Source organism: Stegostoma tigrinum, chromosome 19 (genome assembly GCF_030684315.1).
Source record: "Stegostoma tigrinum isolate sSteTig4 chromosome 19, sSteTig4.hap1, whole genome shotgun sequence".
Classification (NCBI taxonomy): Eukaryota; Metazoa; Chordata; class Chondrichthyes; order Orectolobiformes; family Stegostomatidae; genus Stegostoma; species Stegostoma tigrinum.
The window spans coordinates 26,123,095-26,139,041 of record NC_081372.1 but is presented as its reverse complement, the minus strand read 5'-3'; the positions used below and the strand labels follow the sequence as shown (position 1 = coordinate 26,139,041).

Genomic DNA, 15,947 nt, shown 5'->3' with positions numbered 1-15,947 from the left:
TACCACATTCAACTTTCATTCCCTTCCTCACCAATGTGCAATGGCAGCATGTGTATCATCTACAAGAGCCACTGCAGTAACTGGCCAGGGCTGCTGCAACAATACCTTCCAGACCAAGACCGCTATCACTGAGAAGGACAAAAACAGCAGATGCATGGAAAACATCCGCAAGTTCCCCTCCAAACTACATTCAACCATGACTTGGAACTAGGTTATTGTTCCTTCACTGTTGCTGAGTCAAGATCCTGGAACTTCCCTCCCAATACTGACATTGGTGTCCCTACACCCCAAGGACTACAGCAGTTTAAGAAGGCAGGTCACCCCATCTTCTCCAGGGAAATAAGGGATGGACAATAAACATAGAAAATAGGAGGAGTAGGCCATTCATTGTGGTCATGACTGATCATCCAACTTAATAGCCTGTGCCCCATATCCTTTGATCCCTTTAGCCTCAAGTATTATAATTAACTCCTCCTTGAAATCATACAATATTTTGGCCTCAACTGTTTTCTGTGGCAGATAATTCCACAGGCTTATCACTTGCTGGGCGAAGAAATTTCTCATCTCAGTCCCAAACAGTTTACCCCATATTCTTAGAGGTGAGCCATGGTTCTGGACTCCCCGGCCATCAGGAAAATCTTTCCTGCATCTACCCTGTCAAGTCCTATAAATGCTGGCCTAACCAGTGTTGCTTAATCCCATGAATGAATTTAAAAAATTATGCCTGCTCTTAGATAAATATTGTTGGACTGTTTGGGTGTTAATTAATTCGGGCGGCACGGTGTCTCAGTGGTTAGCCCTGCAGCCTCACAGCACCAGGGACCCGGGTTTGATTCCTGCCTCGAGTGACTGTCTGTGTGGAGTTTGCACATTCTCCCCGTGTCTGCGTGGGTTTCCTCTGGGTGCTCCGGTTTCCTGCCACAGTCCAAAGATGTGCAGGTTAGGTGGATTGGCCATGCTAAATTGCCCATAGTGTTCAGGGGTGTGTGGGTTATAGGGGGATGGGTCTGGGTGGGATGCTTCAAGGGGCAGTGTGGACTTGTTGGGCCGAAGGGCCTGTTTCCACACTGTAGGGATTCTAATTCTTATTACTAAATCTAATATGATATGAACCTATGTTGGCCCTAGGACATACTGTTGCAAAAACCTATTCTGGACACTCTTAAGAAATTCACTATCTTTACCGTGTGCTAGTTTGCTTATCCCAATCTATTTAGAAGTTGAAATTCCCTCTCAAAATTATTCTGTTTTTAGTACATGCTTGCCTTTGCATTTGTATAAACTATACCTTACAGTTGTTATAGAGTTACTCACAAATCCACAAATCATCTTCTAATCGTCAATCTCATTTATAAAATCTCTACTGCTTGTTTACCTCATTATACACTTTGTCATTAGAGTGAAAGTATCTTTAATCACTAAGGTCATTCCTCCTTCTCTACTATGTTCCCTGTTTTTATCTGCAGACCATGTAACCTAGGTTTATTTGGTTGTTGCTCTCATTGTCTTGCAGTTATGTCTTGTGGCTGAGGCCATACATTTGGAAGTGCTGACGGTGGAAGGAGTGCAAATCAAGTGGATCTATAGATTTAATGTATTTTGCCTTCTGGTTTGCAGTCTGTATGGCTGTGTGAAAATACTTCTAATTGATTAAAATGATTTCCTGCTGCTTCATCCGCTCACAGATGCCAGATTGTGAGGACAGAACTGGGTCATCTGCAGGATTAGTAGGAATCACTATCATATAAAATATTTTTGGGTAACTATGTGTAAAGTGAATGATGAAAGCTGTTCCTTGATCCCTAAAGGCAAAATGTGGGTCAATTTCTAACACAGAGAAATGGCCATGCACATTTTGTGGTGCTGTCTCTTTTACTGATTTGTACAGTAGTTTATCCGATTCAAATGCTGGTGTTTACACTACTAAGTTAATTTCTTTTATCCTACTTTAATATCCTGTTTTTTGGCTTGCTTTCTTATCTCTAAATTCAGCTATTCTAACACACTCCCAGTTGGTCTTCCACATTCTACCTCCCACTAGTTTAAAATCATCTAAAACACTGCCACCCACATCTTAAAACACAGCAAGTTTCATTCCTCTATCACCACTGTGCTCACTGACCTACATTTGCTTGCAGTAAAGCAACATTTCAGTTTTACAATTCTTCTTGAGTTCAAATCTCTCCCTAGCCTTGTCCCTTTTTATTTCTGAATTGTCCTCCAACTACTCAACCTCTGAGATATCTGCACTCACTCAATCTGGCCTCTTGTCCATTTCCAGTCATAAATGCTCCATTACTCTGGCTCTGTCTTTGGTTCTTAGGCCCCAAACTTCTCAAATTCATCACAACACCTCTCCATCCCTCTACCTTGCGTCTTTTAAAACAATTCTTAAACTCTTAAATGAACTTTTTTTTGTCACCTAGTCTAATATCTCCTTGTATGATTCAACTATATTGATTTGTAATGCTCCTTTAGGTGTTTAGTTTTGTTAAAATAAGATTAAATATCAATTGTTGCAGTTATCAATGGATGAGGCCTTTCGATGGGATAAAGGAGCTATATTTAGCTATGTAAAGGTAAAGATCCCTGTTGGAAGATATTCTTCCCCCTGGAATCTAAATTGCTATGTCTAGAATAAAATCTGTCATGGTCGCACAGATTTATATACTAAGGAAGGAAGACAGATACACAGATAAAGAGACCAACAAAGTTCTGTTGGGTATGCAGCCAGTTCTTAAAGTTTTTGTGTTCATTGAAAATAACATCCCTCCCCACAATGAATATCTGTCCTTAAACAATGTAACATTTTATGCTTTTGCCTCTGGTATTCTTATCCTGCTGTTTTTGGGAGCATACGATCATTAACTAACATCAACTGGCCTAAATAGTATTGTGTATGGTAGGCGATGATCTGAACTACGAATTGTGATATTAAATTGCTAATTTAAAACAATATTTAATCTATACTTTTATGGCTACTTGCTAAGGAATACTTTCCTAGATCAGCGGATGTTTGTAGTTCCCTGGCCTTTCTGTTTGGGAGCCAGATCATCAAGGTCACAAAAATGTCAGAAAACAACAGCTTTTACTTTTTTATTATATACACTTCAGTACTTTGAAGTATAATAGACATGCGTTAAACATAACACAGGAGGCCAAGTCTGTCATGCCCTCCCGGCCTCAACTGATAATCAAACTCTCTGTGTGCAGCCAGGCTCCTACACTACCACAGTAGGAGAAAGACTGGTTTAAAAAAACCAGTGACAGTTCTAACTGGAGGGGGAGGGGGACAAGAGAACAATGATTCCACATTGCTCTGACACTTCACTTCTTGTTGATTAAATGTCTGTTTTTCACATGTGTAACAGCAAGTTTCAGTCCAGGGAACTTGTGAAACTCGCACCCACCGGTTACATAAGATTACTTTCAGAATGTTTCAGAGGGAACTCTGGGTGGTCCGCCCCGCGAAACGCAGCGTCTCACCTCAGAGGAAGAAAAACCAGATGTCCGTCTCACCCTCCAGCAAGCACGTTTCCTGTTGGTTGAAGAAGGAGCTGAACCAGTGACAGCAGTCATGAAGAAGTTGGAGGCTCCCTCTTCCCTGTCCTCCTGTCTGAAAGAAGAGGCATGTAGGCGAGACGCCTAAAGAAATAAAAAGGCAGGGTGAGGATAAATGGACAAATGCAGGTGCAATTGTTTGAATTATCACAATATTGCTCCTTTTGTACTTGTATTTGAAAATTTCTATTCGATTTGGCAAGATTGACAGAAATTAATGAGAATGATTTGTTTTCATATTTTCAATCACTGGGTGTGTGACTTTACAACATCATACTTATTTAATTAAAACAATAATCAGACCTGATTGCAAAGCTTTAGCTTGGGCTCAGGGACTACTTCAGGTGCTTTTTATATATGACCTACAGATACTGTTGGCTCATGAAAGCCTGGCATCTTATGCTGCTGGCCATAGCTGCACCTAATTTACTTCGTGATTGCTATTGGCTAATGATATCTACAGCATCAATGTGACACTTGCTCCTACATCAAAATTTGGATCCTTTGTGTGAGCAGATCAAGTCTGAGTAATGAGCAATCCAGTGCACTGACCGATGGATCAAATCATAATGTCGATCTCAGTGTTTACAAACTCCGAAGAGGTAGGATCCAAAGATCCCCCAGTCTGAGTTTTCTGCCAGAAATACAAGTTATTTTTCCAGAGCTGCACAATTTAATAAAAGTCAAAGATAATTTGGAAATCATCTTCTATTAATTTGATTGTTGCCTTTTCCTCAGTGAGGCAGAAGCAGTCATTTTAAAATTCAAGCTATAGTGTGTACAAAATCTTTGTTTTGTCTTACAAACAGACAATCAGAATATTTACAACACTGGGCTAGGCCATTTGACATATCATACCTGTGCTAGCTCTCTTCAAGAACAATTGACCTAGTCCCATTCCTAACATTTCCCCATTCTGCAACAACTTTCTCTTCTGGTAATTAGTCAATTCTCTGTTGAAAGCCTTGATTGATACTCCATGCACTAAATTCTTAAACCGTGTATTCCAAATCCTAATCACATGCTGTGTAAAATTTCTTTTCCTTACATCACTGTTGGTTCTAAATCTGATCAACTTAAATCAGAGCTTTATCGGTTCTTGACGCTTCTCTCATTGGGAAAGGTTTTTTCTCTGTACAACTCTCTACGCCCCTCATAATTTTGAACATTGCTATCAAATCTCCTCACTCTTCTCTTACCCAAAGCAGAAAAGCTCCAGATTATCCCATCTTCCAGGTAATTGATGTTCCCAACCATTCTTCTGAATCTTTTTGCACCTTCTTCACATTCTTCCTAAAATATGGTGTCCAGAATTGGACAAAGTACTCCAGTTGAGGCTGAACAGTATTTTGTGTAAGTTCATCATAATCAGTAACAATTACCATCATCATTAATTATGAACAAGTAGAAAAACTTACATCACCCATACTCAGCCCCAGTAACCGAAAGTCAGCTGCATGAGAGATGGTGGGTCTTAATATCAGCCAATATCTTTATAAAATTCAGTCTCAACCTTAGCACTTAATACAAATTCTGCTGGTTAATCTTTTAAATAACTTACTAACGTTCTTTAAATTTTGTTACAATAACCTGATGACCCAAATCTTGATTGAAATGATTGTTGTCTGATCAATTTCAAGTTCATCAAATCAAGAAGCCGGCGGAAAGGGTATTAAAAAGTGGAAAAACATTTCACTCAGGTGTTAATTGCTTTTTCTTTTAGATCCCATGAGAAAATATAATTATATTTTTAAATTCCAGTGAAAGGGTTAAATACTGTATACAGTATTATCTTGCTTCATTTGATTTTTAACTGTATTAAATTTTAGCTTAGAATAAGAAAGAAATGAACATTTCATAGGTAAAATTTATTGTAGTTCGAAATTTGATAAATAATGAACATTTTCAGTTCTGGAGTACCATACATCTTAGAACAGTGCATTTCAGTGGCACTTGCAAATTACAAACAGCATTTTTGAAAAGAATGTTTTTAATTCTGGGATCCTAAATATTAAGAAGTAAAAATGAAAATAATGTAGAAAGTGTTAATTGTTTGTTAAGGATAAAACTTTACAAACTATACTGAAACAATATTAAACTAACCTATGTCAATAATTTCTGGCTGATACTTGCTTCTCAGAAATTTTTCATCGTGGAGATACCTACATAATTCATTTGTATCTGCAGTTGTCAGTTAAGAATCTCTCACTATGTGAGAGGAAACAAGAATGCTCCATAAACAGTCCCAACAGCTCGGATTTGTACAGCATGACTAACAAAGGGCATGTACTACTTACAGTTACATAGTCACAATTCTTTAAGGCTGCCTTGTGCTAATGGTTATTATAGGCTGGATTACTTCCAATAGCACTCTGCCGTTAATATAATGCAATGGGGGCATTCTGGCAAAGTTTGCCGATGATACGAAGATAGGTAGACAGGCAGGTAGTACTGAGGAGGTGGGGAGGCTGCAGAAAGATTCAGACAGTTTAGGAGAGTGGTCCAGGAAATGGCTGATGAAATTCAATGTGAGCAAATGTGAGGTTTTGCACTTTGGAAAAAAGAATACAGGCATGGACTATTTTCTAAAAGGTGAGAAAATTCATAAAGCCGAAATACAAAGGGATCTGGAAGTATTGGTCCAGGATTCTCTAAAGGTTAACTTGCAGGTAGAGTCCGTGATTAAGAAAGCGAATGTAATGTTGTCGTTTATCTCAAGAGGGTTGGAATATAAAAGCAGTGATGTGCTTCTGAGACTTTATAAAGCTCTAGTTAGGCCCCATTTAGAATACTGTGTCCAATTTTGGGCCCCACACCTCAGGAAGGACATACTGGCGCTGGAGCATGTGCAGCGGAGATTCACATGGATGATCCCTGGAATGGTAGGTTTAACGTACGATGAACAGCTGAGGATCCTGGGATTGTATTCATTACAGTTTAGAAGGTTGAGGGGAGATTTAATAGAAACTTACAAGATAACGCATGGCTTAGAAAGGGTGGATGCTGGGAAGTTGTTTCCGTTAGGCGGGGAGACTAGGACCTGTGGGCACAGCCTTAGAATTAGAGGGGGTAAACTTAAAACTGAAATGAGGAGACATTTCTTCAGCCAGAGAGTGGTGGGCCTGTGGAATTCATTGCCATGGAGCGCAGTGGAGACCGGGATGTTAAATGTCTTCAAGGCGGATTCTTGATCTCACAAGGAATCAAGCTACGGTTAGAGTGCAGGGAAGTGGAGTTGAAATGTCCATCAGCCATGATTAAATGGCGGAGTGGACTCGATGGGCCAAATGGCCTTACTTCCACTCCTATGTCTTATGGTCTTAAGGACTGAATGACCTACTTTTAGCTTGTTCCTTTTTCCTATGACTTGGGTTTGTGAGTGGTAAGACTCTACTAATAATAGATTCCAAATGTTTATTTATTTTTAGATTCAGTTGCTCGAAAAGATGAAGAAAATAATTTGCATTTTCCCAAAGAAAATGTTCAGTCAGAAATAGCCCTGGTAACGAACAGAGAAAAAGAGCCCTTGGATTTAAATCCTCACTTTGCATTAGAAGATTTTTTTTGAAATAAAGCTTTTTTAAAAACTAACAAATACTGCTTAAAACCTTTGGCTTTTGCTTATTTTGAAAAAAACAGCTGAATAAGAAATTCCCAGTTTTAAGAGAGGGAACTGAACATGTAATTTACACACAACATGGATAATACACTATTAATAAAACACCAATAAAATTCTGCAAATACCAGAGCCCAAGTAATCAAAAAGAATTTGTGTTACGTTTTAGCTACAAACAGAGTCACTTACAGAATAAGATTTCTAAAAACCCACATAATTCCATGTAACTAAAATCCATCTTATACAGACCACTTTAACTAGTGATGAGATCAGGAAGAAGACCCCCGTGATAGTGAGGAAATGGGGAATGGACTGCTTCAGAACTTTCACCTACAAAAAAATCAGCTCATGACGCCACATGCAGTTTCAACCCCGACTTTGGGAAGTTCTGCATAGAGTAGTTCTATATAATTCTGTAAATGTTTTCATTAGTGTTAATGGAAAGTGGGACTTCTGTCCTTCAGTGGGAGGGAGTCCCATGTTTTGGAGCTGTGAAATTGGCTGGCAGCTCCTGGTGTTCTAGCAGGACTACAGCTCGTTACTGTGCACCAATGGGATGTTAGACAGGCTTGTGGTCAGCAAATATAGTCACTTCATATGAATCTGTTAAAGAAGTTTTTTGTATGGATTACTTAGATTTCAGATCTAAGAACTGAAACATTGACTCACTTGGTTTGACTAAATATGTATAGCTGCAAGACATTATGATACTTCTGGCAGGGTTACAAAATTATTTATTTACAGGCTGCAGACTTTGGCCCCTGTCCATGTCCACATTATGGGGAACAGCTTCAGGGTGGGTGGCCAGGAGGTCGATTAGTCACCCAGCCTACACTTCATGCTCCTCCACCAAAAATATGTCTGGCCCAGACATAGAATATCCAGTCCTATGAAATTCTACAATGTTCCACTACTACACATATACTTGCAACCCTTCAATTTCTTTCAGCCACTGAATCTATCAAAATTACGTTTTAATTAGCACTCTGACTATCTGTTTTTAAAAAGAAAGTTCTCATTTTTGTACTGATAGCAACTTAAGTTTCATCTATAGTTACTCATGCAGACCAAATAGTAAAACTTTAAACACCACATGCATTTCCCATTCTCTAACATGTACTGACATAGCATAATGTTACAAATTTTACCCAGTCAGAATATAACCTTATCAGGTTTTTATCCATACTAACTCAGCAATGTATCTTTCCCAAATGAATTTGAATTTCAACATACAATTGTTTTTATTGAGTCTGTGCAAGCTATGCATGAGGGCAGATAAAAGTTCCATTAACAATCAAATGAAAAAATATACCATTATGACAGGATGGCTCCTCTCTATTTCCACATTTTGTCTTTTATTTCTGCGATACACATCCTTTCATTCTGATTTATTTGCTTTCTCAGGATTAGCGGAATCAAAGTTCAACAAGTCAGGAGTTAAGTTGTATTCTACAACTGCATTAACGGAATGCTCTGCCATATTAGTATGATCATGTCCAATTCATAACTGTACTCACACCGAGTACACAGGAAAAGATTTACATTTTCGTCTTTAGATATCCTATGGAATGGATCATTTTCAAATTCCGAGTATATATAGGGAACCTACTGCTAGCTTCCTTACAATGCTACATTGCAAAAAATGCTGCGTAGGTGAGCAAGAAGGTGAGAAAAAAATTTCTTGTTCACCATTTTCTGGCTCCAGCTCTTGTTCCTAGTAAGCACAGTCTGGTAGGGGAGCAACAAAAACTTGCATGAGTAGATCTTGAGGCAATATTCCATTCAGGTCACGGTGCTACATGATCTGTAAGGACCTCACTACCTTCAGGCAGATGTCCTTGGGCTTTGAAATTCAAAATAGCAGTCAGCAGGTTTGAGGGTGACATCCTGTCCCTTAATTTTAACTTCATTTCCTAACTTTGTTTCTGGCAGACTCTGGGGGTTTGTAAGGAGGTTTAAATTACCCCAAAATGCCAAGCTATTCAAAATTAGAATCATTTTACAATTTTTATAGTTAACTTTAATGAATGCTGTGTTCATCAATCGACAATTTTTCACTTTATAACAAACTTCTATTTTGGAACGCTTTATATTTGCTGGGCTGATCAAAATTAAAATCCTGCGGTATGTATGCTTTAGCTACAACACTCATTTTCAAATGAAAATAGAAAGCAATGATCTCTAGATCAGTAGGTTTGATCTGAAAAGACTTAGAGCTTATTGTTACTTAAAGCCAGAACTCTTTTCACATACGATTTCTGTTACTCTGCCTCATGATGTAAGTTAACCATCACAGTTGTAACTGCAGTTAATCTAGTCATGGTGATGTCAAATGGCTTTGACACATGATTGACAAACAACAAAACAGAACGTATTTACTTAAGGTACAAAGGTGTATTTCAAATACACATTTCAAAAATTATTACAAGTCTTTTAAAATAATATATTCGACCTGGTGTTTCCTCATTGAATGCACATACATGCATGTTAGAAAATGCAAATATACTGTTTCGATATCCCTCTAGTTTTGTAAATGGTCTTATATAATCTGATATAATATACTGATATAATCTGAACACCTCTCACCAGTTCAATGCCATTTTTTTTCATTCGCCTGCAGGACTTGAGGTAAGTGCGAATGCGCTTTCGGGCTCTCTCCTGAAATTCAGGGAACTGTCGGCTGCATGACTCAATGATAGCCTGAATCTTTTCTTTGGGCTGTTTTGAAATGGGAACCATTCGGTCAAGATTTTCATCAACAAACAGCCTCACAAACATCTGTTGGCAAAAGAAAATATTTAAAAAGTCACAAATGTCTTCAATATTATTAAAACCGTTTTATACGCATGGCTGAACAGCGGGCAGAGTGAGGAGCTTCTACAGTAAATTGATTCAGAACAACATTCTAAATCAGCTGGTGAAGCTATTTCCGAAGTCCTGACCAGAATTAATGGTGGGTTGTAGCAGGTATGATGATGAAATTTTCACTGCGTACCAGTCGCAAAACATAAAGTAATATATCCACATCAAATCTTTCTAATGGTATTCTTCTGGAGTCATGCATCCAATTACTTTTTAACAAAAGGAATGCACATCAGCTTTTTTAAAACTTCTCAATTGCACCAATTTAACCTCTAGTTCCAATGTGCCTTATGATATTTTATTGCACTAAACATACCTTATAAATATTCTATTCCATCTTATTTGCTCACTTTGCTTATTTTCAAAGTTGCACTTCACACTATTGATCTTACCAATTTCCGTCACTGGGTTAAAGACACAATCCCAGGAATCTTTTGTGCAGGCAAAATGAAACCATTCACGATAAGACTGGGAAAACCCATCTCCACCTGCTTGGGAAGCTGTCAGGCTCCTAGCTAGAAAGACTTAATGACTCTCAGAGATGCCAGCCACAGGTGCTTCATTCCAAGCAGCGCTACTGGGAGTGGTTACCACTGCTAAGACCATAATCACACCTTCACCTCCCTAACTGTTGAGGAACCATGGGGGAAGTGGACTGAAAGTCAAGTTGGGGCAGCCTCGCCACCAGGGGAGGGGGTCACTAATCACAACTGGGAACAGTGTGTCAAGACTGGCAGGATTCACCCTCCCCCAAACCTAGCACCATGCAATGTGGGCACCTCCAGTCAAGTAAAGCATTAGCAATGACAGGAAAATGCCCTTAAGTAGCTGCCTGAAACCTACCCCCTTGCTGGTAAAATTCCAGTGGAGGTAAGTACGCAATGATGTATCCCACTCAATTCTGCAAGCCTCTCCCCGGCCTGCGAGCCCAATTTCAGAATGGTTTGATGGAAGTAAAGGTTCAATCAAATGAAGCCACAGTTTCCTTTGAAACTAAGCATTTCATTCTTTTCAGGGCAAAGACAAGTGTCTTTATTCATCTGACCAGTTTTGTTTTACAATACCTTATTGCTTCAATCAGTAATAGGGAATTTTCTGTTTTTCTTTGAAACTGGATAAGTTACTTGATGATTATTCATGCTAACGAGGTGATGCCACACGTTAGTAGAAATCACATAGCAATGGATTTACTTGCATTTTTGCAAAGTTTTAAACAGAATCCTTTGCTAAAAATGGAGAAATGTAACCATTAAATTGCAGTTAAAATTCTGTGGAAGGGTAGTACGAAGGCATACAAATGACAAATAAGTTATGAAAAATATTCCTGACTTATTGACACTAGTAATAGATACAGATAAATACAGCATGGAAACAGACCCTTCAGTCCAATTTGTTCACGCCAATCAGATTTCCTAAATTAATTTAGTACCATTTCTAGCATTTGGCCCATATCCCTCTAAACCCTTCATATTCGTATACCCATCCAGATGCCTGTTAAATGTTGTAATTGTGCCAGCTTCCACCACTTCCACTGGTAGCTTATTCCGTACATGCACCACCCTCTGCCTGAAAAAGTTGCCCCTTAGGTCCCTTTTAAAGCTTTCCCCTCTCACCTTAAACCTAAGCTCTCTAGTTTTGGACTCATCACTCCTAGAAAAGACCTTGTCCATTTATCCTATTCATGCCTCTCATGATTTTATAAACCTCTATAAGGTCACCCCTCAGTCCCCAATGCTCCAGGGAAAGTATACCTAGCCTATTTATCCTCCCCCTACAGCTCAAACCCTCCAACTTTGGCAGCATCCTTGTAAATCTTTTCTGAATCGTTTCAAGTTTCACAATATCCTTCCTATAGCCAGAATTGCATGCAGTATTCCAAAAGTGGCGTAACCTATGTCCAGTACAGCCGCAACATGACTTCCCAAATCCTATACTCAATGCACTGACCAAGAAAGGCAAGCACACGAAACGCCATTTTCACGATCCTCTTTTCCTGTGCCTCCACTTTCAAGGAACTACTGTATTCCAAGGTTCCTTTGTTCAGCAACACTCCCTGGACCTTACTATTAATTGTATAGGTCCTATCCTGATTGCCTTTCTAAAATGCAACACCTCACATTTATCTCAATTGAATTGCATCTGCCAGTCCTCAGCGCATTGGCCCATCTGACCAAGATCCTATTGGACTCTTTGCTGCCTATTACACCTCCAATTTTGGTGTCATCTGCAAACTTATTAACACACTTCCTATGTTCACATACAAATTATTTGTATAAATGACAAAAAGTGTACCCAGCACCGACCATTGTGCTAGTCACAGGCCTCCAGTCTGAAAAGCAACCCTCACCACCACCCTCTGTCATCTATCTTCAAGCCAATAAAGACAATACATTTACAACTCAAGCAAAAATATGCTATTGGCCACCCAAGATTGGCAAATGCTTTCTGCATTTAGACAACCATGATTATATTATGTCAGATTATAGCTTGGTGGTGCTGACATCAGTGTTTATAGGTGGTTTACTTAAACACATGTTATTGTTGATAATTAACTATTGGTATGTCGTCTGTGAGATTTTCATATGTACTTTCTACATAGGCAAAAGGACAGAATGCTACCAGCATTCAGTTAAAGAAGTCCTTTTGACATGATATCTATATTTAATCATGTAGCTGAAACTCATCTATCCGTTTAATAATAGACAATAGGTGCAGGAGTAGGCCATTCGGCCCTTTGAGCCAGCACCACCATTCATTATGATCATAGCTGATCATCCACAATCAGTATCCTGTTCCTGCCTTATCCCCATAACCCTTGATTCCACTATCTTTAAGAGCTCTATCTATCTCTTTCTTGAAAGTATCCAGACACTTGGCCTCCACTGCCCTCTGGGGCAGAGCATTCCATACATCCACCACTCTCTGGGTGAAGAAGTTTCTCTCCAGCTCTGCTCTAAATGGCCTACCCCTTATTTTTAAACTGTGTCCTGAAACTGTGTAAACTTAGACTCATCCAAGAATCTGGTGTTGTGTTTCAACTCACACCAAGTTAGTAAGAAATGAATTAAATCAACAGCAAGGAGTGATATAGAGTTGGAAGGTGTAGAATCTGTGTAGGTAGAGATGAGGGGCTGCAAAGGAGAAAAAAGACCCTACGGGAGTTACGTATGGGTCTCCTAGCAATAGTCAGGATGCGAGAAAGAAAATAAATGAGGAGATAAAAAAGGCATATGAGAAATATTCTATTATAATAATCATGAGGGAGTTCAACATGCATATAGACTGGAAAAATCAGGTCGATTTTGGAAGTCAAGAAAAGGAATTTGTAGAATATCCACAAAATGTTTTTTGTTTGGGCCAGTTTGTGGTAGAGCTCCTAGGGAACAGGAAATTCTGGATTTGATGGTGTATAACGAGGCAGGCTTGATTAGGGAGCTTAAGGTGAAGGAACTCCTTGGGGCAGTTACCATTATATGACAGAATTCACCTTACAATTTGAGAGGAAGAAGCTGGAATCAGATGCAACAGTATTACAACTGAGTGAAAGTAACTTCTAAGGGGATGGTAGATTGGCTCCAAATCAATGTGTTTGTTGATGGAGTTCCAGTTGGAATGCCATGCTTCTAGGACAACCGGAACGCCATCAACAAACACATTGATTTGGAGCCAATCTACCATCCCGAGAAAAAAAACAGGAAATGACATCAACGCAGGAAATGACATCACCAACCCAAGGAAACCTAAACAGATAAGTAGAAAGCGGGACATAACACCAGCGCTTCGTCGGAGGCTCACCTAGAATGGTGACGAAACGTCTGAAAACTAACCTTCCAGCTCAGTGAACAAACTCACATCCAAAACCTCAACCTGAGCTACAAATCTTCTCAAAACTCACTATTTCTAAAGAAGGAAACGGAAATATGCATTTTGACAAAGAGACAGCAGAACATGATCAAGACTTCCATTTCATTTCTGCCCTTCATTGGTTTTTTTGAGGGGTGGAGAGGAGCAGGGTTTGGATTAGATTGGCTCCAATTAATGTGGATCTTTATATCATTGTTGGTTCATAAAGGATTAAACCCCAGTAGTCTTTAGCAAGGTAGCTGGCCTTTTGTTGAGAGTCAGAGCAATTCCGCAAAGGCAGTGAAAGAGTCTGCTATAAGCTTAATTATATAATGCTCTTTGAAGTGACACCAAAGAAGTTGAGAACTTAGAAGAGATCCTATCTCATTACACAAAAATTATTTGCTGAGAATGTGTTGCCATTTAAAACATGGGATATTTCAAACTTCTGAGATAGCAAGAACTGCAGATGCTAGAGTCAGAGGTATCAAAGTGTGGATCTGGAGAAACACAGGCCAGGTAGCATCACAAGAACAGGAAAGCTGACGTTTTAGGTTGGGACCCTTCTTCAGAAATGGGAAGGAGGACAGCTATCACCCTACCAACCTCCATATCCAATATATCATTGTCCGCCACCTACAATCCGATCCCACAATTAAAGGGATATTTCCCTCCTCACCCCTATCTGCCTTCCATAGGGATTGCTCTCTCCATGACTCCCTCATCCGCTCCACACTCTCCATTAACCCCACCACTCCTGACACCTATCCCAGCAACTGCAGGAAGTGCTACACCTGCCCTTACATCTACCCCCTCACCTCCATTCAAGGCACCAAATAAACCTTCCACATTAGACAGGGTTCGCCTGCACATCCATCAATGTGGTTGACTGCATCTGCTGCTCCCGATGTGGCCTTCTCTACATCGGTGAGACCAAGCAACAGCTCGCAGGCTGCTTTGTACAGCACCTGCACTCTGTTTGCGACAAACAATACCTTCCAGTCATGAACCATTTCAATTTCCCCTCCCAGTTTGTGGGTGAAATGCCCTCCTGGGCCTCCTCCAGTGTCACAATGGCGCCACCCGCAAACTGGAGGAACAGCACCTCAAATTCTGCCTTGGCAGCCTACAGTCCAATGGCCTGGATTTTACCAGTTTTAACATCTCCCCACCCCCACCCTCATTCCATGACCAACCCTCCCTCTCAGCTCCGCCTCTTTGACCTGACACAACCTGTCCATCTTCTCTCCCACCTATCTGCCCTTTCCACCTCACTGACTAATCCCCACCACACCCTACCTGCACTCACCTATCACCATCCCATCTACCTTACCCAGACCCACCCCTCCTCTATTTATTTCCCAGCTCCCTTCCCCCTTTCCATTTCAGAGAAGGGTCCTGACCCAAAACGCAGCTTTCCTGTTCCTCTGATACTGCCTGGCCTGATGTGTTCATCCAGCTCTACACTTTGTTACGTTTTAAACTTCGTCAACTTTCATCCTAAAACATTTCTTTGCAAGCAGCAGTCATATCAACGATCCCTGATGTCAGTCACTACATGGCTCACTTTTTGATTGGCCTTCCACAATCCTTGAACCCTTCTTGACTCAACAGAGGACAGACCCATCTATAGGCAATTCGCGCCCCAATTTAGACAAAATGTGTCTATTTTCTGTTTCAAGTCGCAGACAGATTTGTGATCCAGAAACGAATCTACCTCTCAATTCCTGCTACAAAAATCGAGCTCTTAAAACTGGACTACAACATGACAAACTATTCTTAAGACATTAACTATAAATGTAAAAAAATTTACTTTAAAGTTGTTTTTGTATATAGTTCGGTGCACTTCAACTTATTTGCATCAAATTCATGTTTTACATATTATTCTTGTCAATATTGACAGAAATATGTTTACATTCTAGCTCTGCAAAGAAAATACATCAGAACTACTTTAAGGTGATAAAGCTTTTTAATTCACTATGTCAACACTTACAGAATGTACCTTTTCATTTCTGCCTACCTTGAGGGTAAGACGCCTTCCAGCTTTTCCCCTTTCTTTCATCTT

At 39.8% G+C, this 15,947-nt stretch overlaps 1 protein-coding gene across 4 annotated transcripts in view; it reads right to left on the bottom strand.

Annotated features, from left to right (window-relative positions):
- nol4lb (nucleolar protein 4-like b) overlaps positions 1–15,947 on the bottom strand; it is a 349,022-nt gene that overhangs the window by 33,171 nt on the left and 299,904 nt on the right. For all 4 annotated transcript variants that reach the window (XM_048549775.2, XM_059652784.1, XM_048549776.2 and 1 more), the window contains 2 exons: positions 9,764–9,955; positions 3,487–3,645 (listed from right to left, as the gene is read on the bottom strand). In XM_048549775.2, coding sequence (XP_048405732.1) covers positions 3,487–3,645; positions 9,764–9,955 — 351 coding nt within the window. The remainder of the gene's footprint in view (positions 1–3,486; positions 3,646–9,763; positions 9,956–15,947) is intronic.